General features: G+C 47.2%; 3 protein-coding genes across 18 annotated transcripts in view; 1 reads left to right on the forward strand and 2 right to left on the reverse strand.

The window, feature by feature from the left end:
* The window catches only part of SLC11A2 (solute carrier family 11 member 2), a 52,548-nt gene extending 50,786 nt beyond the window's left edge, over nt 1-1,762 (reverse strand). For all 3 annotated transcript variants that reach the window (XM_043563912.1, XM_043563911.1, XM_043563910.1), the window contains exon 1: nt 1,651-1,762. The gene's annotated coding sequence lies outside the window, so the exon portion shown is untranslated. The remainder of the gene's footprint in view (nt 1-1,650) is intronic.
* LETMD1 (LETM1 domain containing 1) lies at nt 1,547-10,674 on the forward strand. Of its 12 annotated transcripts, none has more exons than XM_043563923.1 (9): nt 1,547-1,657; nt 2,588-2,739; nt 4,800-4,919; nt 5,584-5,666; nt 7,188-7,374; nt 7,498-7,599; nt 7,704-7,856; nt 8,269-8,365; nt 9,671-10,674. In XM_043563923.1, exons 3-9 carry the CDS (start codon nt 4,812-4,814, stop codon nt 9,739-9,741), a joined length of 801 nt encoding a protein of 266 aa, XP_043419858.1. In that variant the 5' UTR covers nt 1,547-1,657; nt 2,588-2,739; nt 4,800-4,811; the 3' UTR covers nt 9,742-10,674. The 12 variants fall into 12 exon arrangements, with proteins under 12 accessions (XP_043419858.1, XP_043419857.1, XP_043419864.1 ...); XM_043563922.1 differs by having other exon boundaries at nt 4,804-4,919; XM_043563918.1 differs by lacking the exon at nt 1,547-1,657 and adding an exon at nt 1,877-2,038 and having other exon boundaries at nt 2,567-2,739; nt 4,804-4,919.
* A 2,960-nt stretch (nt 10,675-13,634) lies between these two features.
* CSRNP2 (cysteine and serine rich nuclear protein 2) lies at nt 13,635-27,531 on the reverse strand. Of its 3 annotated transcripts, none has more exons than XM_043563915.1 (5): nt 27,274-27,531; nt 22,242-22,478; nt 20,253-20,512; nt 16,451-16,747; nt 13,635-14,646 (listed from the first exon to the last, which is right to left on the reverse strand). In XM_043563915.1, the coding sequence occupies exons 2-5, from the start codon at nt 22,390-22,392 to the stop codon at nt 13,723-13,725; spliced, it is 1,632 nt and encodes a 543-aa protein (XP_043419850.1). In that variant the 5' UTR covers nt 22,393-22,478; nt 27,274-27,531; the 3' UTR covers nt 13,635-13,722. The 3 variants fall into 3 exon arrangements, with proteins under 3 accessions (XP_043419850.1, XP_043419851.1, XP_043419852.1); XM_043563916.1 differs by having other exon boundaries at nt 27,165-27,531; XM_043563917.1 differs by lacking the exon at nt 27,274-27,531 and adding an exon at nt 23,204-26,191.
* Nucleotides 27,532-27,828: the final 297 nt, after the last annotated feature.

Consider the following 27,828-nt stretch of genomic DNA (forward strand, 5'->3'; position numbering starts at 1 on the left):
ACCTGCCTATTTCCTCCACAAAAGTGTCTCTGATTGATCTTGCCCCCTTCTTTCCACGAGTGTTCTAGAATTTTAGAGCTGAATATTTTTCTTTTTTTTAAGTAGGCTCCACACCCAGCGTGGAGCCCAACATGGGGCTTGAACTCACAACCCTGAGATCAAGACCTGTAGAGCTAAATATTCTTGAGATACATAACAGTTGAGAGAACTTAGACACTGCCTGAAGACTGAAATCATGTTTTAGTCAACTTTCTATCCTGCCCACCTCATCTACCCAACAATTGTAGAGACCATCACTTACAGAACATTTTCTGACTTCGTGAGCAGTAGTCATAAACAGTCTATGTTAATATGAAACTCTCTGACCCATTAAGTGTCATACGGAGTTTTCACAACCATTTTTTTCTTGGCTTTTCACAGAACTCTTATCAAATGAGTACTCTTACAGAAGAAATAGAGCTAAAGTAACTTGTCCAAGGTCACATACACTAAAGGAAATGGCAATGCTAAGATTTGAACCTAGATCCTGTTTACCAATAGGATGCTTTTTACTACTCTCCATGTAGGGTAAATATTCATATGTACTCAAGACAGCAAACTATATCTGGGCAGCAGCTAAGCACCACCTCTAAGAATCCTTCCCAGTTTCAGTAATTAGTTTAACTCAAAAATATTTATTGAACACCTAATACATCCCAGGCATGGCGCCTATTGTTAGGGGTAGGGTACAGCAGTGAACAAGGCAGGAAGGTGCCTGCCCTCAGCCTAGTTCAGGGAGCCGGCCAAACAAGGAAACAAATGTATAAACAATGTAAGTGGTAAGTTGATGGAGGGAGGGAGGTGGGGGATGGGCTAGAAGGGTGGTAAGGGGTACTAAAGAGGGCACTTGTGATGAGCACTGGATTTTGTATATAAGGGATAAATCGCTGACTTCTCTTGAAACCAATATTGCACGTGCATGTTAACTACAATTTAAGTTAATGTGTATATATATACATTATACATATGTATATAAATGTATACATGTACGTATACATATATAACACACATATGTATATATGTATAACACACGTACGTTTACATGTATAATACATTATATATAACACATGTACGCATATATGTATAAATACATATATAATGTATTACATTATACACACACACACACATATACATACACACACAAGGTGACGGAGGAAAATGTGTACCCTTTTTGTTGGCATTACTTTGGATAAAGCGGACAGAGAACGCGTCTCGGAAAAGTGACACTTCAGACCCGATCTTGGTCTTCAGGAGTCTTTTAAGGAAAGACACCTTCCCACAAACCTAGTTTGGAAAAAGCTGGCTAAAGTAAAAAGGTACTTAGTGCGCACAGGGGCCGCTCCCTCATCGCCTCGACTGACACTGGACAGTTCCCGGCCGCCGCCACTAGAGGGCGCCTCGGGCCCCAGCCCCCAGGAGGTGCCTTGGCCCCAGTCACTGCCACCGTGACACCTGATACCGTCCCCGCCCCCCCACCCCCCCTCCACCGCCTCAAGGCCCCGAAGTCCGGAGTAAGGACAGAGGGCAAGGGAGGCGCTAGGAAGCCCTAGTGAATCGCGAGGGGTCAGCAGGTCCTCAGAGAGAGGACGTCCTCAAGATCGCAAAACCAACCACTGCCGTAAGTCCTCATTCCCTTCGGGACAACCCGCTTCCGGCGCTTTTAAACAAGGAAATACTGGATGCATCCAATCCTGCTCCTTCTTTCGCCACCTAGTTAGCATCGGTTCCTCGGCAGGGGAGCCTCAGACAGGCCGTCTATGGATACCAATCAGCGCTCAGGAAAGACGCATGCGTTCTGGAACGAACGTGACGTACAGTGAACTTTGACCTAAAGACGACCTCTTTCCTTCTCCCCCGCCCTCGCTGTGAAGATGGCGCTCTCCAGGGTGTGCTGGGCTCGGGCTGCTCTGTGGGGTTCGGCGGTCACCCCCGGACCTTATGTCACCCGGAAGCTGCAACTTGCTCGCCCTCGCGCTGGCCTGGCCTGGGGGGCCCCTCGGTGAGGGACGTGGGAGAAAGGAAAGCGTTTCTGATGTTCAGGCCCTTCCAGTCTCTCAGCCTTGTTTGCATGCCTTTTCTTAATTCTTAGCGTTACACGTCCTAGCCCTGGGTTTTTATTCTGCTCAGAATTCGCACCCCGATCCCTACTAGTCATATGGCTTCCTGACCCGCTTCAACTTTCAGGGCTCCATATTGTCCGAATCCCCCACCTATACCGAGCTCTTTCAGCCTCCCTTTTTCTACTCAAGCTTTAGGGCTGCTTGTCTGGATCCCATCTCTCTGGCCTTAGCCTGCTGTTCAAATGGTCCCTCAGGCCTTGCGCTGCCTGCAGACTCATACCCACACCCAACATTCCTTCCCGTCTGATCTTTCATCTGCCCGATCTGTTTTTCTTTTCTGATCGCTTATCTCTTCCTGAGCCCAAGATCTTCCTTGGATTTCAGAAGTTTCAGGCCTTAGCATACATTGCCTGAGACCTGGTGTTTTACATTAGTGTGAACGGACTCCAGGACTGATGCCCAGATAGTCTCTTTGATCTTCCTTGTAGGTCTTCAAACCTCCACCTTTCTCCAAAGGCAGATGTGAAGAGCTTGATTTCTTATGTGGTGACCAAGACCAAAGTGATTAATGGGAAATACCATCGTTTCTTGGGTCGTCATTTCCCCCGCTTCTATGTCCTGTACACAATCTTCATGAAAGGTAAAACCAAAACAGAAATCCCTTGAATCAGTTCATGAGCAATGTCAAAGAGTTAGAATGAGTAAGAGTGTTTGCATGTTCTGCTATGTGATGTGAGCTGGGGGGGTTTCTGTTTCATAAATGCTTGAGCGTGAAACGAATTCTTTTAAGTTAGCACTTCTGGAGAATGTTTCTAGAAAAGTATTATGACAACAACTTCTGAGAGCATCCGGAGGGGGATGCCTATAGGTATTTTTGCACTTTTCTTAACCATACGCAGCTGCCTATTATGGAAATTCTTTGACATGCACCAGGCCAGACGTCTATGGCTGCACAGACCTGCCCTGTGATTTATCAGTGGACTTGGCCCATAAGCAGATGTGGTTTAATGGTTATCACAAATCTATAGGTAGCATATTGTGGAAATTGCACTACATATGCTTGTTTTCTGGATGTTTTCATTAAAATCAAAGCTGAGCTAGTTACTAAGAGATGGTATAATGACACATGTCCACTCTGGTGCCAGACTGCCTGTGTTCAAATCCTAGCTTGTCACTGGCTATGTGATTGGACTAGTTACTTAACCTCTCTGTTCCTTGTTTTTTTCATCTGTAAAATACAGAAAATAATAACAGAACCTACCTATTGGCCCACATGGTTGTGAAGATTAAATACATCAATATTTGTAAAGTACTCATGGCCTGATCATAGTATGTGCTCAATAAATGTATCTCTATTATTATACTCTGTACTTTTATCATAACACCAATTACAACAAAGTACCATATTGTCAGCTGTGAATATTATCATGATTATTACTAGCTTCATGGAAAATCTAAAGTAGAAATAGAATGGCTACTTTCTCTGCTCCCAGTTTATAGCTACGATTAAATGAGAAAAAGGTCCGAAAAAATATTTTGGTCGGTTTGTTTTTAAGCTTTTGATTGTGTAAAGTTTTATTTTTTTTTAATTTTTTTTTCAACGTTTTTTATTTATTTTTGGGACAGAGAGAGACAGAGCATGAACGGGGGAGGGGCAGAGAGAGAGGGAGACACAGAATCGGAAACAGGCTCCAGGCTCCGAGCCATCAGCCCAGAGCCTGACGCGGGGCTCAAACTCACGGACCGCGAGATCGTGACCTGGCTGAAGTCGGACGCTTAACCGACTGCGCCACCCAGGCGCCCCTGATTGTGTAAAGTTTTAAATGTACACAAAAGTAGAGAGAATAATGTGATGAATTTCCATAGACTCAGTCTCACTTCAACAGCTACCAACTCATGGCTGCTGGTCTTACTTCATTTACACACTTGACTTCTGTATAATTTTGAAGCCAACCTACACATTATATCATTTCATTCATGAATATGAAAGCATTTTTAAGAACTAAAGCCCTAGATAAAAGGTAAGAATACTCATCGAATGAAGAAAAAAAATTGAACCATAGAAATATGTTGAATTATAGTATTTCTAAAAGTGTTCTAGAAAGAAGGTAAGTTAATATCTGGTTGGGGAAAAGATAAGGTTAATTGAGCAAGACTTCCTGAAGTTAGGGAGCTTTTGAATTTTTTTTATTTCTAAATATTTATCTCTTTTAAGAGAGAGGGAGGGTACACACGCGTACAGCAGGTGAAGGGCAGAGAGAGAGAGAGGGAGAGAGAACCCCAAGCAGGCTCCACCCTGTCAGCGCAGAGCCTGATGCGAGGCTTGAGCCCATAAGCCGTGAGATCACGGCCTGAGCTGAGATCAAGAGTCGGACGCTCAACTGACAAAGCCACCCAGCACCCCTTGAATTTTCATTTTAAGGAGGGAGCGGGCAATGAACCAGAAGAGGGAGACCATTTTTTAGTAGATCACAGAAGGCCGGCTTGGCTGGGAGATAGGTAGTGTGTTGCAGGGGAGAAGAATGAGAAAAGAGATACAAGTTGGCCTCACAAGAGTTTTAAGTGTCCTAGTTTAGAGCTCTGATTTAGAGTAATTTTGGGGAGCGACAAGTACGTGCATTGGGGTTAGACATGGAGTTAGGGACCTGTGGTAAGATTCACACTGGGATAACATTACACTCTGTCCTCTACTTTAATGAGGCAGGATTGCAGATGTTTTGGGCTGATGCCAAAAAGGCTAGAAGAATAAAGACATATATGTGGAAGCACAATGTAAAGTTTCATCAACTTTCATACCGGGAGATGGAGCATTTGAGACAGGTATGGGCCGGGGGCAGATACCCAGAAGTTCATGGTGAGGTAATTAAAGTTAACTAAGATCTCAAGTGTTTTTTGTTTTGTTTTGTTTTGTTTTCCTTTCCTATCTTGTTCACCACTGATCAACCTTTTCCCCTCTGCTGTGAGATCAAAGTATCAAACTAAGTAAGAACATCGGGTTATTTGTCAGAATTGGGTTTATTCGGAGTTGTAGCCCTCTACAACAGAGCTCCATAGAGATTCTGGCATCCTTGCCGAATGAAAGTTGTGGACACTAAAATCGAGTTCATTTCTGAATATATAAAAATCTGCAAGGATCCCAAAGGCAGCAGGAAAGTAGTATTTGGTAGTGACTTGATGGTGTTCACTTTGGTGGTGACTTTGAAACTGAGAGCGAGAACCTAGGACCCATTTGGCACATCAGGAAGAATTTGTTGAGAGATTTGGTATAATGCCAGGCCCTGTACTAGACATTATTTGGGATACAAAAATGAACAAATCAGGGCTTCTGTCCTCAAGGAACTTACCAGCTAGAGGTAGATAGAAATAACCTTGATCCTTCTCTGGGCTGTAATAGAAATTTACTGCACAGTGTTGGGGGAGGGATTGTCCATTGTATTAAGAACTTACTTGGGTTAAAACTGCGTCTGTGTTTATTTCTGCTTAGTTCCGCCGAGACGTCACCAAGTGTCTTTTCCTAGGTATTATTTCCATTCCACCCTTTGCCAACTACCTGGTCTTCTTGCTAATGTGAGTACAGACTTCTATCTTCCCAGCGTATTGAAGATACATAGATCTTTTTTTTAATTCAAAATTATTTTAAGAAGAACTTTCCATTTCAGAAATAGGCAGAGATTATCACATTTCCTGCTCCAGTCTTCTAATTAGCCACACTTGGTAACACTTGGATTACTGGGCTAGCTGTAGGTGTAGGTAGTGTAGACTTTTCCTGCCTCTCAGCTGCCCCTGTGTGTTGTGAAATAAGATGATGACCTTTTCCATCATCCCTAGAGGCAGCAACCCACTCCCTGAGAGGCTTAGCAATTTGGGACAGTTTTTTTAGGAGAGAAACGCATTTCATATTCTGATCACATAAATCTTTACTTTGCATCCAAACACGACACTTTTGATGATTGATTGATTGATTTTTTAAGTTTATTTATCTTGAGAGAGAGGAGAGAGAGAATCTCAAGCTGGCTCTGCACTGTCAGCACAGAGCCCAGTGCAGGGCTAGAACTCACGAACCGTTAGCCATAGTCAAGAGTTGGATGCTTAATCGACTGAGCTACCCAGGCGCCCCCCCCCCCCCCCCGCAAAGATGACACTTTTAAACTTTGATCTTGTGTGTTGTTTTAGTTATCTGTTGCTACATAACAAACAACCTCAAAACTTAATAGCTTTTCATGGTTTCGTGGGTCAGGAAATTGGGCAGGGTTCAGGTGTGTGACTGATTTTTCTCTTCTGTGTGATGTTGACAGAAGTCTCTCAGTGATATTTAGCTGGCGAATGGACTGGTCTGGATGATCTAAGGTCACTCTTATGTCTGGTGCCTTAGCAGGGATGGCCGGAAGGCTGGGACTGTCAGAGTGCCTATATGTGGCCTCTTTAATATGGTGGCCTCAGAGTAATAGGACTTCTTACATGGCAGCTCAGGGCTCCAAGGGTGAGTGTTTCAGCAAATAAGAATCCGGGTGGCCTTTTATAACCTAGCCTTGGAAGTCACAAAGACTCACTTCTGCTCTGCTTTATTGGTTGAATCAGTCACCCAGATTTAAAAGTAAGGGGGACATAGACCTTCCTTCTCAATAAGAGGGATGCCAGAGAATTTGTGGCCGTGCTTTAAAACCACCACACATGCAGAAAATGAATTAAAAAACAAATTTGACTTTCACATTTTATATACACATACGGACTGTGCAACAGCTTGAGGTTGTCACCATCACATATAATGACCAGCTCTGTCTGCATCTGTCTCCCGGTCTGTCCAGCATATGTTCTTCAGATGCTTTGGTTCAAAAGGAGTCATTTTATCCAATTACTGCATGCGAGGCTATTCCACCACTGCTTGCTTTCACAAACCTCAGTAATGTTGCTTGAAATTGTGCTTCCGTGTCTCTTAAACCTTGGTCTGAGACTCATTTACAGAACAGTGAGGTAGGAAGTAATGTCTCCATTTCTTCTTCCTAGTATTCATATCTGCCAAATGCTTTCTTAGATCGCTTTGAAGATGCCGGTTTCAGCAAGTGACATTGTGATTCCTTTTCCTTTCAGGTACCTGTTTCCTAGGCAGCTACTGATCCAACATTTCTGGACCCCAAAGCAACAAATTGATTTCTTAGATATCTATCATGCTCTCCGGAAGCAGTCCCACCCAGAAATCCTTGGCTATTTAGAAAGGGTTATCCCTCTCGTTTCTGATGCAGGACTCCGGTGGCATATGACAGAGCTGTGCACCAAGGTATTCCTCTAGCTAACCCTTCCTGCAAACTAGGACTCTTGTTAGATCCAGTTTGCACTAAAACTAGGAAAGAGGGCCAGTCAGGAGCTTCCTAACCTCTACCAATCTCTTGGCTCTCCCAAGATACAGCATGGTACCCACCCAGCAATACATGATATCCTGGCTCTGAGAGAGTGTTTCTCTAACCATCCTCTGGGCATGAACCAACTCCATGCTTTGCAAATGGTGAGCACTTCGAGGCTTTCTCTGTTCCGCAGCCTCGCCTTGCCCCAGGTTCTGTGTATGGTAATGCCGTGCTGACTTTCTCCTCCTGTGTCGTTGCGTTACAGAAAGCCTTGAGTCGAGCCATGCTTCTCACACCTTATCTGCCTTCTTTCTTGTTGAGACACCGTTTAAAGACTCATACCACTGTAATTCACCAACTGGACAAAGCTTTGGCAAAGCTGGGGATTGGCCACCTGACCCCTCAGGAAGTGAAATCGGTAAGAATTTGATGGCAATATCAACCCTCAATCCTTGGTGGGCTTTTGAACTCACAGGACTGGGAGCTTACAGAGACCTCCACCATGTTTTGGTTGTTACAACAAAGCCCAAACTCTTTATTCTTTCACTTCGTTTCTGTGTCTTTTTTTCTCAGTGAACTCATGGGAGGGAATTGCCCAGAGTAGTTTTGGCTTATGGCCTTTCAAAAACCAGGGACGCTGTTCTTTAGACCTACTATTTTTGGTTATATAGTCCTCTTTGCTTGTCTTCTTGTCCATTGTAGTTCAGATTGCCACAGAGAAAGGTTTCTTGTGGGGATGAGATTGGTTTTGAATTATTAGTAGGTTTACAGTTCATGGCCATACTTGCTATGTGATCATTGAGGACTGTTTCTCTTCTGGGTGATAATAGGCTTGTTATCTTCGTGGCTTGAATTCTACCCATATCGCTGAAGAGAGGTGTCGAACTTGGCTGGGAGAATGGCTACAGATTTCCTGCAGCCTGAAAGGTAAGACCCATCCCTGTGGTTATGCCACTCAAATTCAAATAATTTTTATATTTTATTCTGAGATTACTTTGGAGTTGATGAGTGAGTACTGTGAGACCCTTATCCTGTGTATAAACTCATTTGCCTACAGGGGCTAAGCAGGTAGTGAAGTAGACTGTGCAAGACAAGAGGCAGTAGCGGGGACTGTGGGAACCAAGACTACATGCATGCCAGTCTGAAGCAGTTTCTCAGCCTCAGCACTATAGATGCTTTGTCCTGGGGGGCTACCATGTGCGTTAGAGGGTATCTAGCAGTATCCCTGCCCTCTACCCACTAGATGTCAGTAGCGCCCTCCACCCCAGTTCTGATCATCAAAAATGTCTCCCAACATTGCTAGATGTCCTGTGGGGGAAGGGGGAATAGAATTATCCCGGGTGAGAAGCGCCAGTCTAAAGGCATTCAAACTCAAAACAAAAACACTTGGAGCACCTGGCTGGCTCAGTCGGTAGAGCATACAACTCTTGATCTCAGGGTTGTGAGTTCGAGCTCCACGTTGGGTGTAGAGATGACTTAAAAATAAATCTTGGGGCACCTGGGTGGCTCAGTCGGTTAGGCGTCCGACTTTGGCTCAGGTCACGATCTCACGGTTTGTGAGTTCAAGCCCCGCGTCGGGCTCTGTGCTGACAGCTCAGAGTCTGGAGCCTGTTTCAGATTCTGTGTCTCCCTCTCTCTCTGCCTCTCCCCTGCTCACACTCTGTCTCTGTCTCTCTCTCTCAAAAATAAATAAAACGTTTTTTTTTAAGTTTAAAATAAAAACAAATCTTTAAAAAAAAAACCCACAAAATCAAAAACAATTGGGTAAATAAAAAGTATCTGAGGGTGGGTATTAGGCCTGTGAGTCACTTGTTGGAACCTTTGGCTGGGCTTTGATGTTTTCTAAGCCTGTGAATAGCAGGGTAGGCCTACTAATCTCCTTGGAGCCAAGAAATGTTTCCAGAGCACCAGCTTCTAGCAGAAGAATCCCAAGGGTGACAATAGTTAGTGCTCACTACCATTAGCATCTCTGAATTTTCTCCCACCACCACATGAGAGGCAAGAAGTGAGGATGAGGAGAAAGGAATACCTGGTGGAAGGAAAGGAAAGCATCCGTGGCAGGGACTGGGGTGAAGCAGGGGACCTTCAAGAACAGTAGCCTCTCGATGCCACACCTCCCTGCACTTGGCTTCCTGACTCCAGGATCAAGCCCTGCCCCCTCCCCACCCCACCCCACCCCCGCCCCAGGTGACTGTTCTCTGGCCAAACCATTAACATTGATGGTGTTTTCAGAAGCTGAGCTGTCCCTCTTGCTACACAACGTGGTCCTGCTTTCCATCAACTACACCGGCTCAAGGCGCTGAATGAACGTGGAGCGGGTGGCATCATCCTGCAGTCACACAGTATGGCAGCGTGGTACCAAACAGCACTGGCCGGCAAAGCATCTGTGTGCCCTGGCGGGGGTGTGCGGGAGGCAGAGGAGCAGGTGCCCATGGGCTTTCCAGCGTGGTACCCTCGAGGGAGGGAGCTGGAACCGAAACACCCTCTTACCAGAAGTGTCATCCCAACTTCCTCACCATCAGCCAGAGCTGGCAGCAGCCTCCGTACTGGGCTTTAATTGTGACGTTTTGAGTTCAGATCCTAGGAAGTGAGCTTTTGCCCCAGGTGGGGCAAGTCCTAGCAGCCTCGGACTTAACCACTGCCACATTCTTTACAGCTGGGTTTTTGTTAGTTTCCGGCTGGGGAGAGGGGCAGCCCTGTTGAAACTGGAGCATTTACATCTGTGCGTGTCCTTTGATGCTGCCCTCGATCCTTTTTGTGACCAAAAATAGGCTTTTTATTTTTATTTTTATTTTTGGTCCCCTCACTGGGTTAACCACTCCCTTTCCAAGTCCATGAAACACTTTTTTTTTTTTTAAAGCAAATAGTTATTCATATATGGGAACATTCTGATGGCAACGATGCAAGGAAATACAAGTGCCACTTGACCCTTTCCGTGTTTATAGCCTTCACCCCACCCTTGTCTTAATTTCTGGGCTGTGGTGCAGCCTCCACAGATCTTAAACTCTGCTACCTCCGCTGAGTTGCGGCAGTCCGGCTGTAACTGCCAGTGGCCGCCTCTGGGCCCTGGATTAAACCTCCAAGGCACTAACGACCACCCTGCTTGGGAGCCCGGGAGCGGTCTGCGTCGAGAGTACGTTGGGTTTAGCTTTTGTCCCTGTACGCTAGTGACGTGTAATAACTTATTAAATGCATGAAGCACTGTTTTAAAGCCAAGTAAAGACTACCTGAAACCAGTTGCTGGAAGTGACTTCTGCATACTTGGATGATTTTGCTAAAACTCCTTTGACAAGACGGACATAACCTAACTAATGGAGACGTAGGCGGTTGGGATAGAAGCTTCTGATGGGATGGAAGTTCTGAGGGAACGGATTTGACACTGATCCTCTGCTCAATTTTAACGCAATAACCAGGAACAGAGAATTTTATATATATTATAGATACATACATAATCTGTAAAGATTATATATATATGATTGTAAAGAAAACGGGATTAGCAGATGAGCCCCCAGGATACAGACTATAGACAGGGAAAAGCTTCAACAGGGGAGCATCAAGCGTGCTCCAGCTTGGGTGCATAAGGGCATACGATGCACGTCAAGTTCTTGATGCTCCAAAGAGAATGTTCTGTTTTTCCATCGTAAAACATTTCTGTTGTTAACATTAATATCTAACTGACCTAATTGGTTTTATATACAACGCTGGAGAAGCACCCTTTGTCTAACAAGTAACTAAGTTGTGGCCTGCCAGGATAAAGAATAACACACCATTCTTTTGAATATTTCTTTAATATTACATTTAAATATTCTCTTTAAATACAGCATTATCACAATGTAAAGGACCTAAAAGGCAAAAAAAAAAAAAAAAAAAAAAATTGTTTTCAGAGAACCAGACAAGCTTTGGATTCACATTGAAAATACTACCTGTGTACAGTATATGAGAAAGGAAACTGGAAAATCTTAAGAGTTGCAGTAATAAGAGATTTCTTTTATCTAGGCCTAGACTGAGTGGGACTGAAGCCGTACGGTCCTGTGATCAGAGGCCTAGGCTTAGCTTTTCTAGCAACCATGAGCGAGAACTGTATCCAGCTCAGGTAGCACCAGAAACGATATGGACTAGGTTGTAGAAAAGGCCCTTTGCTTAACAAGACAGTTAATGCTCAGTGTTAATATTTCAGCATTTAAAAACTCGGGATCGGCGGGAGTCAGAAGTGTTGTTCCTGGAGGGACTGACTTGGATTAAGAAACTAGTTTTTCAGAAAAATCAAATCTCTTGGGGGCTGGCAATGAGTTTAATAATGAGATTCCAATTCTTGGCTTGACCCCAAAGGCTAAAGTGTCTCTTACCAAGCAGGTGGAATCCACTTCCAAAGGTGAGGCTGGAGCCTTCCTAAGGAGGGAATGTTTAGAGCCCACGCTCCCCTCCCAATATAAGCTTTCAGGAAGAAAGTTTGCAGTTTAAGCTTCAGCCTTCTATTCAAGGGGATGGCCGATCGTGGGGGAGTGTGGCTTGGCTTGGGATAGTGTCTACATCTCGGGTGCTTAAGACTCTCTTGTGAGGCTAGAGGATGGGGAGGGACAAGGTCTTGTACTGAAGAACTCCCCTCCAAATGTAAAACCAAGCAAAACCAGGAATGAACTGGAGAGGCAGACTGGGTTAAAAGACGTATCCGTTTAAGTACAAGGCCTCACAGGCTCAGTTTAGAGATTTTCTAGGTGAAATGTTGCTGTGACATACATAAAGAGTGCGTTCACGTCCCACAAGAAAAGGCTATGTGAGCAAGGTAAGTAGGAAGAGTTCTCTCCCCACCAAAAGCAAAGAGTTTTCCACTTGTTCTTTCTTGGTCAATAAACCATACCAGAAGTGAAGTGTGATGTAAAAGATGCTAGTGGAGAGTGTTTTTTGCTCCCTACTGACTCCATTTTAAAATGGACGCAAAGAGAATAAGAATTCAGCGGTGTTTAGCAGAGCGCATCCTAGAACATGAGCTGGACATAAGAAGAACGGGAACCGTGTCCCCCCATGGAGGTAAGACCCGAATTTGAGTCCCACTCTACAGATCTCAAAAGTAACAGAACTTGAACTCTTTGGAACCTGGGAGCTGTGTGTAGCAATTAAGAATTCGTTTGGCTTCCAATTTTTATGTATCAAGTTGGAGGGATCCAATAAACATTTGCAGTTGTCAGGGCGGGGGGACTGGAATAGCAAAACTCTCTTAACCCTGTATATCCAAGGACCACAAGGGTAGTACAGAAAGAAAAGGACAAAAACTAGTTGGTGACTTTAGATTGCCACGTCCTGCATTCCTTTAAAGCTCAAACCTCCCAGAGCGGGGCGGGAGGAACCTGGGTGAAAAAGCAAGCATGGCACAGATCAAGTCCACTTCTTTGCAGACAGCAGCCTTTTCCTGCTGCCTCTTTCGGACACAGGCAATGCTCCATATATGCCTCCTGTGGGACGTGTGAGCCCCGGCCTGAAGCTGCCTGACGGAGCCGGCATTACACAGGCACAAGCCTCAGGCTCTTTAGGCCACATCCCCAGCCAATCTAGCTTTCTCTTCAAGGGAAAAAGAAAGGGGGTGGGGGAGACAAATAGGCAAGTTTAACTCTAGTACCTAAGAACATGTGAAAGAAAGAATTCAAGTTACAGACCAGGAATCCCCAGTGTGGGGAACAGGTCGGAGGACACCAAACGTGTCAAATATTAACTTATTTACCAAACGGGGGGCCAGGGAAGGCAGGTTAAGTTTTTCTAAATTCTGGAGGTTTTCTACAGAAGCAGAGACCCTTCTACCCGTTCCTCTCTAGATCTGGCCAGATGGTACTCCAACTGCGTTATGCACCAAAGTGGGGTATCAGGGTGACCGATGAGAAAACTTGAGCTTCTTCCCCACCTGGAGCTCAGGAAAGGAGAAGGGAGCTTTGCCACGCTGTTCAAATTATTGCGTTCTGGTCCCTACATAAAGAATAGCTGCTCGAATTACCCAGCTTCTCCTGTGAGATCCTCGTTCTTTGTTCCAACGGCCCAGAAAGCTCAGTATTCAGCACTGTGCGGCCTCCTCTGCCCCAAGACTCTCCCCACATCCAGCTGGGACCGGTCTCCTTGGTTCTGTTTACCCTTTAAAAAATACTCGTACAAACGATTCTTTCCCACCCATCCCCCCAAGACCCCAATAAAATAACATGGGCGTAGCAGCTGCTTCTACAGTTTTGTTTTGAAACGGTGTTAGATAAAATAAGGGAATAAATAGAGAATGGGTCAGAGGCAGAATCTCCATCCCCGGCTCACACTGCCAGAGGGAGTTCTAGGGAAGAATCTTCGGGGGGCCTGTCCTCACTCTGCTGTGAGGTTTTCTCCACCGCACGGCCCTCTTCATGGTCCGTGCGGAAGGGGAGGCTCGAGGGGGACCAAGAGGGGCGGAAGTCTTCGCTCTCAGGCTCGTCAGGGTTACAGCCTTCGGGCACTAGCGCCTCTAGGGTGGACGCTTTCCCCACTTCTGACTTACACAGGGCAGCTGGGTCTGTGGGGCTACAAGCCACCAGTGAGGTAACCGGGAGAGAGAAGACATTCAGATCCTTCTCCTTGGGGAAAGAAGGCGGGACGTCTTCTGCGCTAGGCTCTCCTTTCACCCCCAGGACTGGCCTCTGCTCCACCTGATAGTAGACCAGGGGCCCACCGTTCAAGTAGGACGGGCTGTTCACTGCCGAGGCGGCCGGGTGGTCTGAGTTCTCGGCGAAACACAGGACGGAGGAGCCCGGGGGCAGCTGAGCCTGGATGAGGATGGGGGCTGTGAGGCCCGGGCACAGCTCTTCGGGCACGGCCAGAGGCTCCTCCAGGATGCACACGCCCAGGCTCTCGATGCTGGAGTCCAGGCTGGCGCTAGAGCCGCTGGAGTCTTCCTCTGCCTTGAGCCGCTCCAGTTCCTCTGCACTCTGCAGGTGCATGACCGCCGTCTCGTTCTCAGCAATGAACTCCTGGAAGTCCTGTGTCTCGGAGCCCTGGGCTCCCGTCAGGCTGCAACCGGCGGCGGGTGAGGGCTCCTCGTCCGGGGCTGGCGGGCGGCTCACCTGCCGCTTGCTCTCCAGCTCCAGCTTCATGATGGTGTGGAGGTAATGAGTCCGGACCCGGATCGGATTAAATTCAATGCGCCCCGCCATGTTCCCGCAGCCATCCCGGGAACAACCGCACGGAAAGGACATGCGATCCACCTGAGGAGGGGACAAGGAGGTTGAGGGAAGATGAGGCCAGCAGATTTAATAACGGAGATAGGAGACATCAGCTGGCAAACGCGGGCAGCTGGGATTTGAGGTCTTCTTACAAGAGGAACAACTAATTCAAAGCGTAACGTGCAACGTGGTGACCTAAGAGCATGAGGTGGTAGTTTTCAGACCACTCGCGTTCTGATTCCAGCACAGCCATTAGTTAGCAGTTGTGACCTCGGGAAGGTCCTGTATCTCTCCAAGGCTTTGTTTCCTCTTCCAAATAAAGTGTAGCCAAAAATCACGTCAAAGGGCCTTTCCAGTTAAAAAGTCCTGAGACCACCTCTCTGAATGCTGACAGTTCTCAGAGTGGAAGAAATTTTTGTGCCTCAGACTTTCCCAGAACTTACCTGGTGTGTCGAGAAGACAAAGGCTGGGGCCCAAGCCTAGTGCCTTCTGCAACGACAGGCGTGGGAAAGGAAGTAGATCTAGCTGGTCCAAAGCAATCGATACATTCCAGGGAAACTAGCGAAAGTGCCTTAGTTTGCTAAGGTGCTATCGTGACAGTTCCAACAAAATAATGGCCAGCTTTTCACTGCCTGCTTCATTTTTCCCTGATGGTTGGCCAGTTTAGTTCTGAAACAGTTATAGACCAGGAATATGTGGAAAGGGGATCTACTCTACCTCCTTATTGGATCCCAAAAAGGAAAAAAGCACCCCCCCCCACCAAAAGTAAAATAACATCAGCAAATATGTACAAACACACAATGTCTTCCTATGATATCAACTTCTAGAACTCTCTATTCCAGTCTTAAGAACAGTCCAATTCTTAGGACTATTCTCAGGACTGTAAAACAGAATGATATATTAGGGACTTCACTCTGAAAAGCAGTATTTGGCCAGATCAGCTAGAGCTATTACCTGCCTAAAATTAAACAAAAGGTTCGTTAGGATCCATTCAACCAGAAGGACTCAGCACCCACATCCTACAAGTTCCAGGTAGATTTCATCCTCTGGGATGGTATTACTCTTTTCAGTTGGGCTAGGCCTTCTAACCTGTCCCTTGTCAGAAGGCCAGGTGGGGAATGAGGTCTTCTATCTTTTAAGATCCTGGACCTAAGGGGTGCCTGGGTGGCTCAGTTGGTTAAGCGTCTGACTTCATGATCTCATAGTTCTGGAGTTCAAACCCCACGTGGGACTCTTGGCTGTCAGCACAGAGCCTGCTTTGGATCCTGTCCCCCTCTCTCTCTGCCCCTATCTCACTTGTTCTCTCTCTCAAAATAAATAATTTTTTTTTTTTAATTTTAGAAACTAAAAAAAAAAAAAAAAAAAGATCCTGAACTTAAGATCCTGGACTTAACCTCTGCCAGGCCAAGTTTGATCCTAAATTATAGGATCTGAGAATTACTTTGAGTTTTACAAAATTGGGGTAGAGGTCCTGTGAGTGAAGATAAAGTCTAAAGGCCTAACTCAGCTCTCTGCTTCCTTTTATCTCACGAAATCAATATTTAAGGAATAGCTACTAATGGTAAACTTACTAACCCCTGTTCCCCGTTCCCCATTTGAGGACAGCTGCCTCTTCATCACCTCTGAGGTGAGAAACACAGAAAAGGTAACTGCTATCTCCATAGCCTAGGAATCCTGCCGTGCTTGGTTTTCTCCTTGGTGGAGGAGAGTTATGGAGCTATGGAGTGTCCACACTCACGGGGAATCCACCCACGGGTGACGGGCGGCCTCCCGTGTTCATGGGTACCCGCATCACGTCCCCCAGACTCTAGAGTAGATATGCTCTCTCAGGCCGACTTGGACTCACCTGGCATTTAATCCCAGCCTGACTACAGGCACAGGCTTCTGGGTCACAGTACAGGCGACAGTCGCAACCACACTCTTCCCGTGATAGGCGGATGGCTCTAAGCTCCTGTTTCTCTTCGGCATCGATGCGGTGGACCCCCGAAGCCCTCAGCAAGGCTCGGCGCCGCTTGGTGGGCAGGGGCTGCAGGAAGAAGTAATCATCCACCTCCACGTTTTCCACGTCAATATCTTCATCTGAAACATCATCCAGGGTCAGGCCGTCGGCCTCCACTGACTCCACCGTCCCATTCTTGGTCAGCTGCCAGGAGACAGGGAGGACAGGTTAGCCTCGAGTATTTGCAGGCACCTCCTCACAGCGGGTGTCTAGAGCAGCACAGTCCAACTGAACCGGGTGCGATGATGGAAATGGCCATGCTGCTCATAGCACGTGTGGCTACTGAGCACTGGAAATGCGGCTAGTGCAAATGAGAAGCTGAACGTTTTCATTTCATTTCACTTTAATCGAGTGTAGTATAAAGAGCCACATGGGGCGCCTGGGTGGCACGGTCGGTTAAGCGGCCGACTCTTGGTCTCGGCTCAGGTCATGATCTCACAGTGCATGAGTTCAAGCCCCGCGCTGAGCTCTGCGTCGATGGTGGGGGGCTTGCTTGGGATTTTCGCTCTCCTTCTCTCTGCCCCTCCCCCACTTGTGCTTCTTATCTCTCTCCCAAAAATAAACTTAAAAAAAAAAAAAAATAGCCATGTGTGGCTAGCGGCTACCATATTGGATAGTTTAAGAGAATAAACCTAGAGCAGGAAGGCAGGAAGCCTTATGTAGCTCTGTAGTTCTAACACCTTCCTGTCTGTCGACACCGGGTATCACCTTGGTAGATCAAAGTTTCTCAAAACCTGTGTCTCATCCTCCCTCCTAGAAGATAATATTCTTCCACGAATATATTCTCCATTCCCAGACTTGTGTCCCTTAACTTCACCTAACTTGCCTTCTAACACAGGGAGGAGAAGGTCTATCAATGGCTAGATATTCCTTGGATGGATAGAGAACGTTGCAAAACACCCTTCAGTATGTACCCCAAAGGACCCAAAACCACATTCTGGGAAGAAGACTACACTCAAGTGTAGTACAAGGCCACCGGGTCTTTGTCAACGAGCCTAAATCTTCACAGTGTCAACAACGATCTACATATACAGAAGAGCTTCATTTCATAGGGAGGAGGAAAAAAAAGGAGCAAGTTGTTAATGGCTACCAAAGAAAGCTCTCACTTCCGGCCCACAGTCTAGAACATATTCTTTCTCCTGATACTTTTTTATTTGATTTCAAAGAAAAGCAGTATGTGAGGCAGGGTGGCTTATATAGCACTAAGGTACCATCTACAGGCAGAAATCTGGGTTCTCTGGGCTAAGAAGGATAGCCAGCCAGAAAAGGGAGTCTTAGTGGAAGGACAGTGTGAAGACAAGCTGGCTGAATGAGTTTTGAAAACTCACTAGAGAATTCGAGTGAAGAAAATGAGACCTCATCATCTCCAGAGCTCCGGAAGCTACTAGCAGGATGAGAGCCAAGCTACTGGAGGGGGTGGCTTACTTCATCAGACAGCCACAGATTGGTGCTGGTAAAGGAACAGCTCCTGGGGGACGTGATGCAATAGGGCTGGCTAATAAGCTCCACACCTGTTGTGTTTGTTTGTGGGAAGGTGGGACAGAGGAGACAAATACAGTGGTGCTTCTGGGGGTTTCCTGGTCTGTTATTTCTGTAGCAGGGAGACCAACGATGAGGGGCCTTTCTGCAGACCTTGGGATCTCCCCTGCCTATTTCACTGGGGATGGCTTCCTCCTCATCACCCTCCCTCCCGCTGTCCTCTCAAGGGAAAGAAGCTAGAGATGTAATAGAAAGAAACCCACACAAATGTAAGGATGTAACACGACAGAGGTGGCATTTCAAATCAAGTGAGAAGAGTCCTCTGGCATTAAATGGTATTGGGACAACTGGATATTCTTTTGGGGAAAAAAAAAAAAGTTAGATTCCCAATTCATACTACCCATAATAAGGCACTCCAAAGGAATGAAAGGCCAAAATTAAAAAGAAAAATAACTGGGGCACCTGGGTGGCTCAGTTGGTTGCGCATCTGACTTTGGCTCAAGTCATGACCTGATGGTTTCATGGGTTCCAGCCCCATGTCGGGCTCTGTGCACCGACTTCATGGAGGCTGCTTGGGCCTCTCTCTCTGCCCCTTCCCCACGTGTGTGTGTGTGTGTGTGTGTGTGTGTGTGTGTATGTGTGCGCACGCGTGTGCATGCACTCTCAAAATAAATTTAAAATTTTTTAATGAAAATATTAGAAAAATTATATATAATCAAAGCTACAGAGCACCAGCAGTTTTTTTGTTTTTGTTGGCAGCCTAAAAGGAAAAAATATCAGATGGCACATGGGCCATGCAAAAGATGTATCTTTGAGATCAACAGTCTCCCCTGTAGAGCGCTAAATAAAGATAGGAAAACTTTCTAAGAGCAAACTGGACCTGGGGAGGGCAAAGGCAGGGTTTTCTCTCGACACAGAAAGATGTACCAGCTGCCACCAGTGCTGCTGTTCGCGAAGTCTGCTAATAAGGAGGAATCCTCTGCCAGCCTGGAGTTTGCTGAGCTCTGTCCCTAGACATCCTGCAAGGGGGGGCCACAGAACAGGATGGAATCCTGCTGTGACAGGCTATGCCTCTACCGGATTTAGGAGACGGGTTTCTTCTACGGAAAGGGAAGAAAGCCTTCGTCGCAAATGACGAGAACAGTGTTTATTTCCCCAGCCGTTGCTATAGCAGCAGGAAGGTGATAGGGTCAGTGACAGAATTCCTCAGACACAAGAAAGGGACGCCTCAATGTCATTCCAGTTAGAAAAACAGGTGTAAGGCTTTGGGAGTAGACTGAGGGAAGGAGACACGGCTCTCACAGGGGGAAAGGGATATCATTAGTCCACATCCCCTGCCATCAGTTCTCCGACCACACCACAGTCTGCTGTGACTCATCAGGGGGTCACCCGCAGCCCTGGAAATAACGCAGCCACCTGTCTTAATATGGGTCAGCAGGCTTCGGGCCCACAAGAAACCTGGCCAGGCCAGAAGCAGTGTTCTCCAAGTTTGGAACTAGGAACTCGGGGGGACCTTTTTGCGGCCTGGTGGAAACCACGGCTGTGGAGTGCCAGGCAGTGCTGAAAGCAAACGGGTAGCTGTGAAGAGCCAACCTGCGAGAGACGGGTCTTCTTCCAGCGCTGCTCTCCTACACTGCGAGAGCTGGCGCGGCCTCAGCGGCAGGCCCGGGACCATCCACAGAGAAAGAACTATTTGGCTACACTGTCATTTACACATAAAAGACTATCACCTCGAGGTGACGGGGGTTATAGAAACAGCGGGGTCCTATCAGAGAACGTAAAGGATCTAAAACCCGTTCTGGGCATTGGGACAACAGACGATCATTTGACAAGAAACTGAAACACTGTGCTTCCTCAGATTCCAAGGGTGGCAGACTCGAATGTTTGTAGATATTCACATTTTAAGCTTTTTAAAAATCTGCTGAGGGTAGGGAATTCTAGGGAAGCCATTTTGCTACCCTGTGTAGACTCCCCGCCAGAGACCAGAACAATGATGTCTCAGACTGAGATCGGATTCCAAATCTGGGATGTCTCGTTAAAAAGATCTGGAATTTCTACGTGCCGAGGGCGGCAAATTTAAAACAAATAAATAAAGAATCCAGAGACCCAGATGGTTTTCCATTTTATCTCGGAACGCGGTTAAATACCAGATCCCAGACCCCTTAGGCACCTTCATCTTCTTGGCATGGAGCTTCTCCTCCTTCAGGTGTTCACGAAGAATCTCCCGATGGTTCACCTCCTGCTCCTGAGCAAACTCACAGAGCGTGTAGCTGCGCACGGAGTTATGGCGCTGGGCCATGCCCAGAGAGCTCCCACCCTGGCTGGGCACACTCGTGAAGCCTTGGCGTCGGGCAAAGTAGTAAACGGTCACCTGGTCAAAGCGCACATTCTTCCTCCGCAGCTGCTTCTGCCGCTTGAGGATGGATGTGGCTGAGAAGGGAGCACAGAGCAGTGTTACTAACCCAGGAACGGCCTGCCTGGCGGTCTCGTTCTTTCTCATTCAACTAGGCTCTCAACTGTTGTCCAAAGTGCTCTCTGAACCTTGGGAAACTTCTGATCGTCACATCATAAATGCACAGTTGGGAGGGGCCTTGAACATCAGCTGGTCCGAACCACTGCCTCCAGACTGACTTTACCCACACAGATGACCACAACATCTAATTTTGGACATCAGCTGGGAAGAGGACATCTAGGCCATCTTTTCAGGATGTAACAATCTATATAGCTTCACTCAGTATGGCAGCAAGTAACCACCTGTGGCGATTTAAATTTCAGTTACTCAAAATAAAATTTAAAATTCAGCTCTTCAATTACACTAATCACATCTCAAGTGCTCACAGCTACGTACGGCTGATGGCTATCATACTGGACAGTGCAGATGTAAAACTTTTTTTTTTTTTTTTTTTTTTAAGAAAGAGAGAGTGTAAGTGGGGGAGAGGGGCAGAGGGAGAGAGAGAATCCCAAGCAGGCTCCACACTCAACATGGAGCCCAACATAGGGCTGGATCCCACAATGCCAGGATCATGACCTGAGCCAAAATCAAGAGTCAGACACTCAACTGACTGAGACACCTAGTACCCCTAGACCGTTTCTATCATAAGAGAAAATTCTATTGGACAGTGTGTATAATCTATAGCAGAGGATGCTGTATTTCTTTAAAGGGCCAGATAGTAAATACTTTAGGCTTTGCAACTCTGCTGCAACTACTCAACTCTGCCACTGTAGCATGACATCAATTACAACGTGTGTGGCTGTATTCCAATAAAACTTTATTTACAAAAACAGGCAGCGGGCCAGATTTGGTCCATAGGCAACCTCTGATCTACAGAATCAGAAGTTCTGGGGCACCTGAGTGGCCCAGTCAGTTAAGTGTTGGACTCTTGATTTCTGCTCAGGTCATGACCAGATGGTTGTGAGATCGAGCCCAGCGTGGGACTCTGCACTAGGCACGGAGCCTGCTTAGGATTCTCTCTCTCCCTCTTCCTCTGTCCCTCTCCCGCTCTCATGTGGAAGTTCTTTCCAAGAAATTAATTGAGCTATAAGAATTAAGAAATGTGGGGATGCTTGGGTGGCTCAGTTAGTTAAGCGGCCGATTTCGGCTCAGGTCACGATCTCACGGTCCGTGGGTTCAAGTCCCACATCGGGCTCTGTGCTGACAGCTCAGAGCCTGTATCCTGTTCCGGATTCTGTGTCTCCCTCTCTCTCTGCCCCTCCCCCACTCACACTCTGTCTCTCTCTCTCTCTCTCTCTCTCAAAAACAAACATTTTAAACAATTAAAAAAAAAAAAAAAGAATTAAGAAATCTGGAGTTTGCCCAGTTGTCCAGACAGTAAGCATTTATGTCCTACTAGTGCTACAATTGTGTGGAACTCGGGTGGGCAAGGGTAGTATCCTGGACTTCTTCAATTTAATTCGGCCCATAGGTTCCTGAGAACCTATAAAACATGGCATAAGGAAAATCAGCTAGAGGAAGTCGGACCTAAGCCTATGATATTAGAGCAGTGAAGTCCTCCAAAGAGCGAGGTTGGGCTAAGAGTAGGAAGATTATGGTTAAGGGAAAATCCCCAAGCTGGACAGAAGAAGCAGTCGCAAGGACTGCAATGGGCTCTGATGCTTGGGGGGCTGTGGGTGCAGGTGGGGGGTAGAGGGGCTCACTCACGCGTGAAGCTGGCAGTTGTAGGAGGATTGAGACTGTCACAGCTGTCAGCACTGTCACTGCTGGAGATCTCATCATCGGAGTTGGAAACTGATGAGCCCACATCCACATCATCAAACTTCCTCTTGAGACCCGAGCCCGTGAATGCATCCATTGGTTTCAAAGGGGTTTCCTTGGGGAGCCCACGGCGTTGGCCCCAAAGCCCCTGCTCACCACCAGTTAGCCGGGCGCATTAGGATTCTGCCCAGGGGAAAAGAGGAATCAGCACTCCTGTCCTGAGACACACCTCCCTCCCAAGTCTATACACGCGGCTCTCCAAATGAAGAAAGTCCCTGAGCTAGCACTGATGTCTGGTCTCTTGCGACTAGGTCATTTCTCTACCTATTCTGGCCAACATTCTCCTACTTATGTTTCCCTTCAGTCCCAGTCACTCTTAGAATAATGAGATGAGTAACAGCAGCACCCTTCCCAGCAGAGTGAAGGCCTTTGGTTCCACGCCAGCTGGGCTCTGGGTTTCACTAGCCCGGGGATAACGGTAGCTGCTCTTGTGCTCACACGGGAGAGCTCTCCCAAGGGGCCAGGAGGAGGGACTGGAGATCAAAGGCAGAATTAGGCTGTGCCTAAACCTAAACGAGAGCCAATTATTTCTCCTAGGGAAAATTTGGCCTGGCGTTTCCCAAAGTGTGTATATTAAATAAACTAGTTCCATGGATATTAATAGCCTTACGTGGTAATAGGACTGCCGTGTCCAAACAGTTTAGAAAAGCGCTATGAGAGGGTAGCTTGAAGGCCCTGACTATGCCAACGAGCACGGTGAAGCGTGAGAGCCCACAGCTAGTGCAGTGTTCCACACACCCGATTATGGAAGAATCTCAGGGGGCAAATGAGCCTTGGCTCGCACATTGGGAAACACTGCTCTCGGCCCCAAATTTCACAGTGTATCAGAAGCCAGGGAAACACTTTACCTAGATCTTCACAAGGGTGAAGATTCTCACCGGCCTCCTACAAAGATCAAATGTGGTTGTAAAGAATGGACTGAAGATTAGAATCTGCACTGCCTTCGAAACCCAGAAGCTTTTCCGATCTCATATAGCTCCATAAAATAGGGCTCGGCCGGTCTGTCATCATCCCCTGTGCGAGGAAAACTTAGCTTTACAATCTTAGCCCCCTGTAAAGAAACCAGCGAGGGGAAAACAAATAGCAAGAGAAGTGACAATTGACTCTGGTAAAGTCAATACGGCAGGCAGTGTTTTCAACGTGCCACACGAGGGATAGTCCATTTCCCAGGTACAGATCTCTCTCCTTCTCCATCTTTGGACCTAAGTTCCCAAGAATATGAATCTGCTCGAAACAGAAATGCTGTCAGAGCCGGAGCCACATGTGACGATACGAAGCCTCCCTGCTTTGCCTCAGTAATGCCAGAATCTCCCCAGACTATGATCTCACTAGTTGCTAATTATGCAGCAGGAATAACAACACTGCCCAGAAAGACAGGGCTGCATTACTGCAGAGCAGCTACCCAGAATATACTGTGGTGTCAAAAGCTGTCTGCTACAGAGCTGTTTTTCTGGACTGAGTCTCTCGGAAGCAATTTGCCTGCTCCTGGATCAGCTCTACTTAGTCAACCAGACCTAATGAGTACTTTAGCGAAGAGATTTCCTGATCTCTCTATGCAGATCTCATCAAAATTCTGTATTCAAGTCACAAGATGCACCTAGGAAACCTCAGCCATCATAGGTCTAGACAAGCACATTCCTGAAATACACTTGGCCAGGAGGAAAAAAAAATAACCAAGTGCTTGCTAAGAATTGTAATGAAATTCAAAAAGGAGCCCAAAGTATCGATTCTGTTCTTCGGGCTACTGATCTTACCATCAGAGGTCACGTTCCTCGCACATATTAAGAATGGAGAGCGCCAAGGACTCTTTAATGGGCTAAGATTTCAGCTGGGTTTAAAGATACCTATTAACTAACAAATTTCTTCCTTGCATTCGACATGGGGAGGTAATCTTTCCGACTGAGAATTTGTGTGGGTGATGTTTAAAAAAAAAGAGAGAGAGAGAAAGAATACCGTTGACCACTGAACCGACTTTTTTCTTCCCCACTTAAAAATCTTATCAACCACATAAAAACTCAGACTGAGCTGAAAGTCTGCTCTTTTGAGAAAGGGCCTCAGTCCAGCTTCGGTTTTAACTGGTATCTTTAGTGTTGCTACCGGGAAGGTGGCCTTTTCCTCAGCCCGGAAGCATGAGGGGATCTCTGACCGGAAGCAAACTGTGCGCTCCTGGTCTTTCCTCCCGTGTCCCTTTGCTTCCAGTATTGTGGGCTCCCTTTGAATATTTCTCTTCATGCCCTGCATGAGTTTGGGTTTGGTCCAACATCATCTTTATGATTAAAATTCTCGCTGCCTTAACCCAGCTGCCCTCAGGGGTAACACTTCCTCTGGTGCAGCGAGGACTGCTGGCTACTTGTTCCATTCTCCTTCGCCCCTTTTTCTAGGTCTTCCCCACTTCCACTTCTGGAAGAGCGGCTTCTGGGCAATCGTAAAAGGCAGGTAAGAAAGGGGGGGGGGGGGGAGAAAGAAAGGATGTGAAACCTAGGAGAAAGATATATTCCTTAAAACGCCGGAGAATAATCTGAACCTACGGCTCTATGTGTAAATAATGTGCGTACTGATTTAGCTCTCCTAACGCTACCCAGGATCTGTTTGCGTCACTTTTTCACTCCATTTTATACATATATTTGTATACACACACACACACACACACACACACACACACACACATATATACATATACATATACATACACATACACACAAAATCCATCAACTCTGTCCTGACAACCAATAGAAATTTAAATTTCAACCCAGCCTTCCTTACCCAACTCTGGTGTGAACTCGACTTGTCAGGCAAAGATACTCCCTGGGCATCAAGAACAAACCTCCCATCCACTTCCCACAGTGGCCTGAAGAGACCTTTCTTTGCAACAGAAGCAACTAGAATAGGTTCCACACTTTCCAGTTCATCAAATCAACCTCTTTTCAAACCACAATTAGAAATCAGTCATGCCCACCTCTCTCAACCATTCATTGGCAAAGGATCAATGCCTGTGTTCAAGAGAAACACTTGTAAGTTACACTCCAAGCACTTAAACCCAGACAGAAATAATGAAGGTGAGACTGGAAATGCAGGTCATAACTGACAGTTAACTGTCAAAATGACCAACTGAAACAACAAATGCTTTTGGAGAAAACAATGCAAACCTCTATAAAAGCTTTTTAATGACAGTGAAATGAAAGGTCAGCTGATACTTTCTGGCTACATACTTCTGCCTTATGGTCTTTTCTCAAGTGTGTCTGAGTATTTCTCAAAGGTATATGAAATAACTCATATCCAGAGTATATAGAAGATATTAAGCTAGCACCAAATAAAGATCTACAGCATATGTGCATTTTAGTACTAGATCTAAGCCTTTTCACGTCTGTAGGATTCCTATCACTCCCCCCAAAACCAAAACAGCTTATGTGAGACTAGCAAAAGAGGGACTGTCCAGAAATAATTTTGTGGGTTCAGAGTGTATTCGCCAAGTTTAGGTAACAAAGGCCTCTCTCTTAAATGAGTATAGAATGACGAGACAAGGCATATCTCATGGGAGAAAGCCTCCCCACTCCACTGGAACCCAACCTTCTACTAAAGGTCAAGAGACAAAAATCTCTGGTAAGATCGTCACGGTTATCTTCCATAGCTGGGTTAGAGGAAGGAAGGCTTGCTGCTAATTGTTAGGATAAACCTGAGTAAGACGACCGACCCTGTTTCTCCTTTTACAAGATATTGCAGCTGATTCTCAAATACTATCAATTCCTTGGATCCATGTGTCCTTGTGATTACCAGGATTATGAACATATAAAGTGCTTAAGTGCAAACATACTGTTTAAACTAGGTATTTTAAGGAAGCGTCCCTCCAACCCTCCCCCCCCCCCCCCCCCCATTCACTGACACAAGGTTAGGATTTGGCTTTCCATGTCTAAACTACCATCGTATGCGGGACACAAGATCTTTGTGGGAGATGAGGAACGTGATGCTGCAGGAACCACTAACCCTCAAGGATATCCAGTCATTGATAACTCTGGCACACACCAACATCCTCCTGGCTTTGGAAATTAGCAAGATGTAAAGTCAGTGAAGAAAATGCAAATGTGAATCAACTATGGGTTTCCCTTAAACTGAAAACTGCAGGACAAGAGGACACTGTGTCTCTCGGGGATAACTTCCAACATTTCATATTGAAGAACGGTTTGCGTGTCACGCTGCCACTCTAACCCCTTCAAAAAAAAAATAAATCAAGACCATGGCACTAAAAGGGATGGATGGCAGTCAGCTGCGTGTTTGGGCCTGTGAAAAAACGATCGAGCTAGCAACCAGGGTAAGTGATGCTTTCGTTTTCCCCCACAACGCCAGAAAAATGGGAGACATCAGGAACCTGAGCTGAAAGGGCATGTCAAGGCATCAGTTCCCTTTAATGGACACCCCTGCTGAACCCTTCAGCTCCCAACCCATTTCTCTGATTCCTGCTAACCTTCCCGCTCATTCCAATCGTCTGCAGCCCCTGCCCAGCCTTCCTCATCCCTTCCTGCCTGCTACTCACAAATTCCCAACCACTCCTCCCACATTTTCCTCTATTCGCCCTCCCCTTCCTTCACTTCCCTCCATCCTACATCATCTCCACTCCATTCCGAACTCAACCCTCATCCGCAATCCTGCCAGCTTCCAAGCCGCCCATCGGTCTCCCCCGAGCTGCCCCCGCAGTTCGGGCCCGCGTCCTCCGTGCCCCTAGCTCCCACGCCTCTCCCGACTCCTTCCCTTCCCAGCGGCGCCCTGGCTCCCCGCCCCCCGACCGCTCCCGTCCGAGCCTCCCTCATTTCTGACCCCTCCATCCGCGCAGCTCTGGGTTGACCACTCCTCCACAGCCGCCCGAGGGCCGATCCCGAGAAAGGACGAGGCGGCACCCTCCGCCCCGCACCCCCAGGCCCATTACCGGCCCCGCCGCAGCTGCCTCCTCCCGTGATGGTCTCTGCCGCCCCCGCTGCCGCCGCCGCCGCCCTAGCCCGGGTGGGAAGGAGAGAGGAGATAGCGAGTCCCGGGCCCGCGGCGACGGTCGGGGAGTTCCCAGGGCGGCAGGGCTGGGAGGGAGGGCGGGTGGGCAGGTCGGCCGGCAGGCGGCGGAGGGCGGGCGGCTCCAGCAAACTCAGGCGCCCCCGGTAGCAGACGCCCAGAACCGCCCCGGCTCCGGCTAACAATAGGCTCCGGCCGCAGCGCTCTGGCTCTTATAGGCGCCGGCACGTCCTGACCGAGCCCCGGGGCATGCTGGGAAATGGAGTCTACGTGTCGGCCCCACGCCCGCGGCATGCCGGGAGTTGAAGGCGGCGACAGGCACAGAGCCGAAAGTCGCCGGCAAACAGGCTTTGGAGGCGGTGTCTCTGCTGCAGTGGACCCTGGGAGAGCGAGTTGGGCGCCGCTGCAGCCTTTTAAACAGGAAGAGGGACAAGCTCAGCTACAGATCTTCAATGACTAAACGAATCTCCATCTAAAG

This window comes from Prionailurus bengalensis, chromosome B4 (assembly GCF_016509475.1).
Source record: "Prionailurus bengalensis isolate Pbe53 chromosome B4, Fcat_Pben_1.1_paternal_pri, whole genome shotgun sequence".
Lineage (NCBI taxonomy): Eukaryota > Metazoa > Chordata > Mammalia > Carnivora > Felidae > Prionailurus > Prionailurus bengalensis.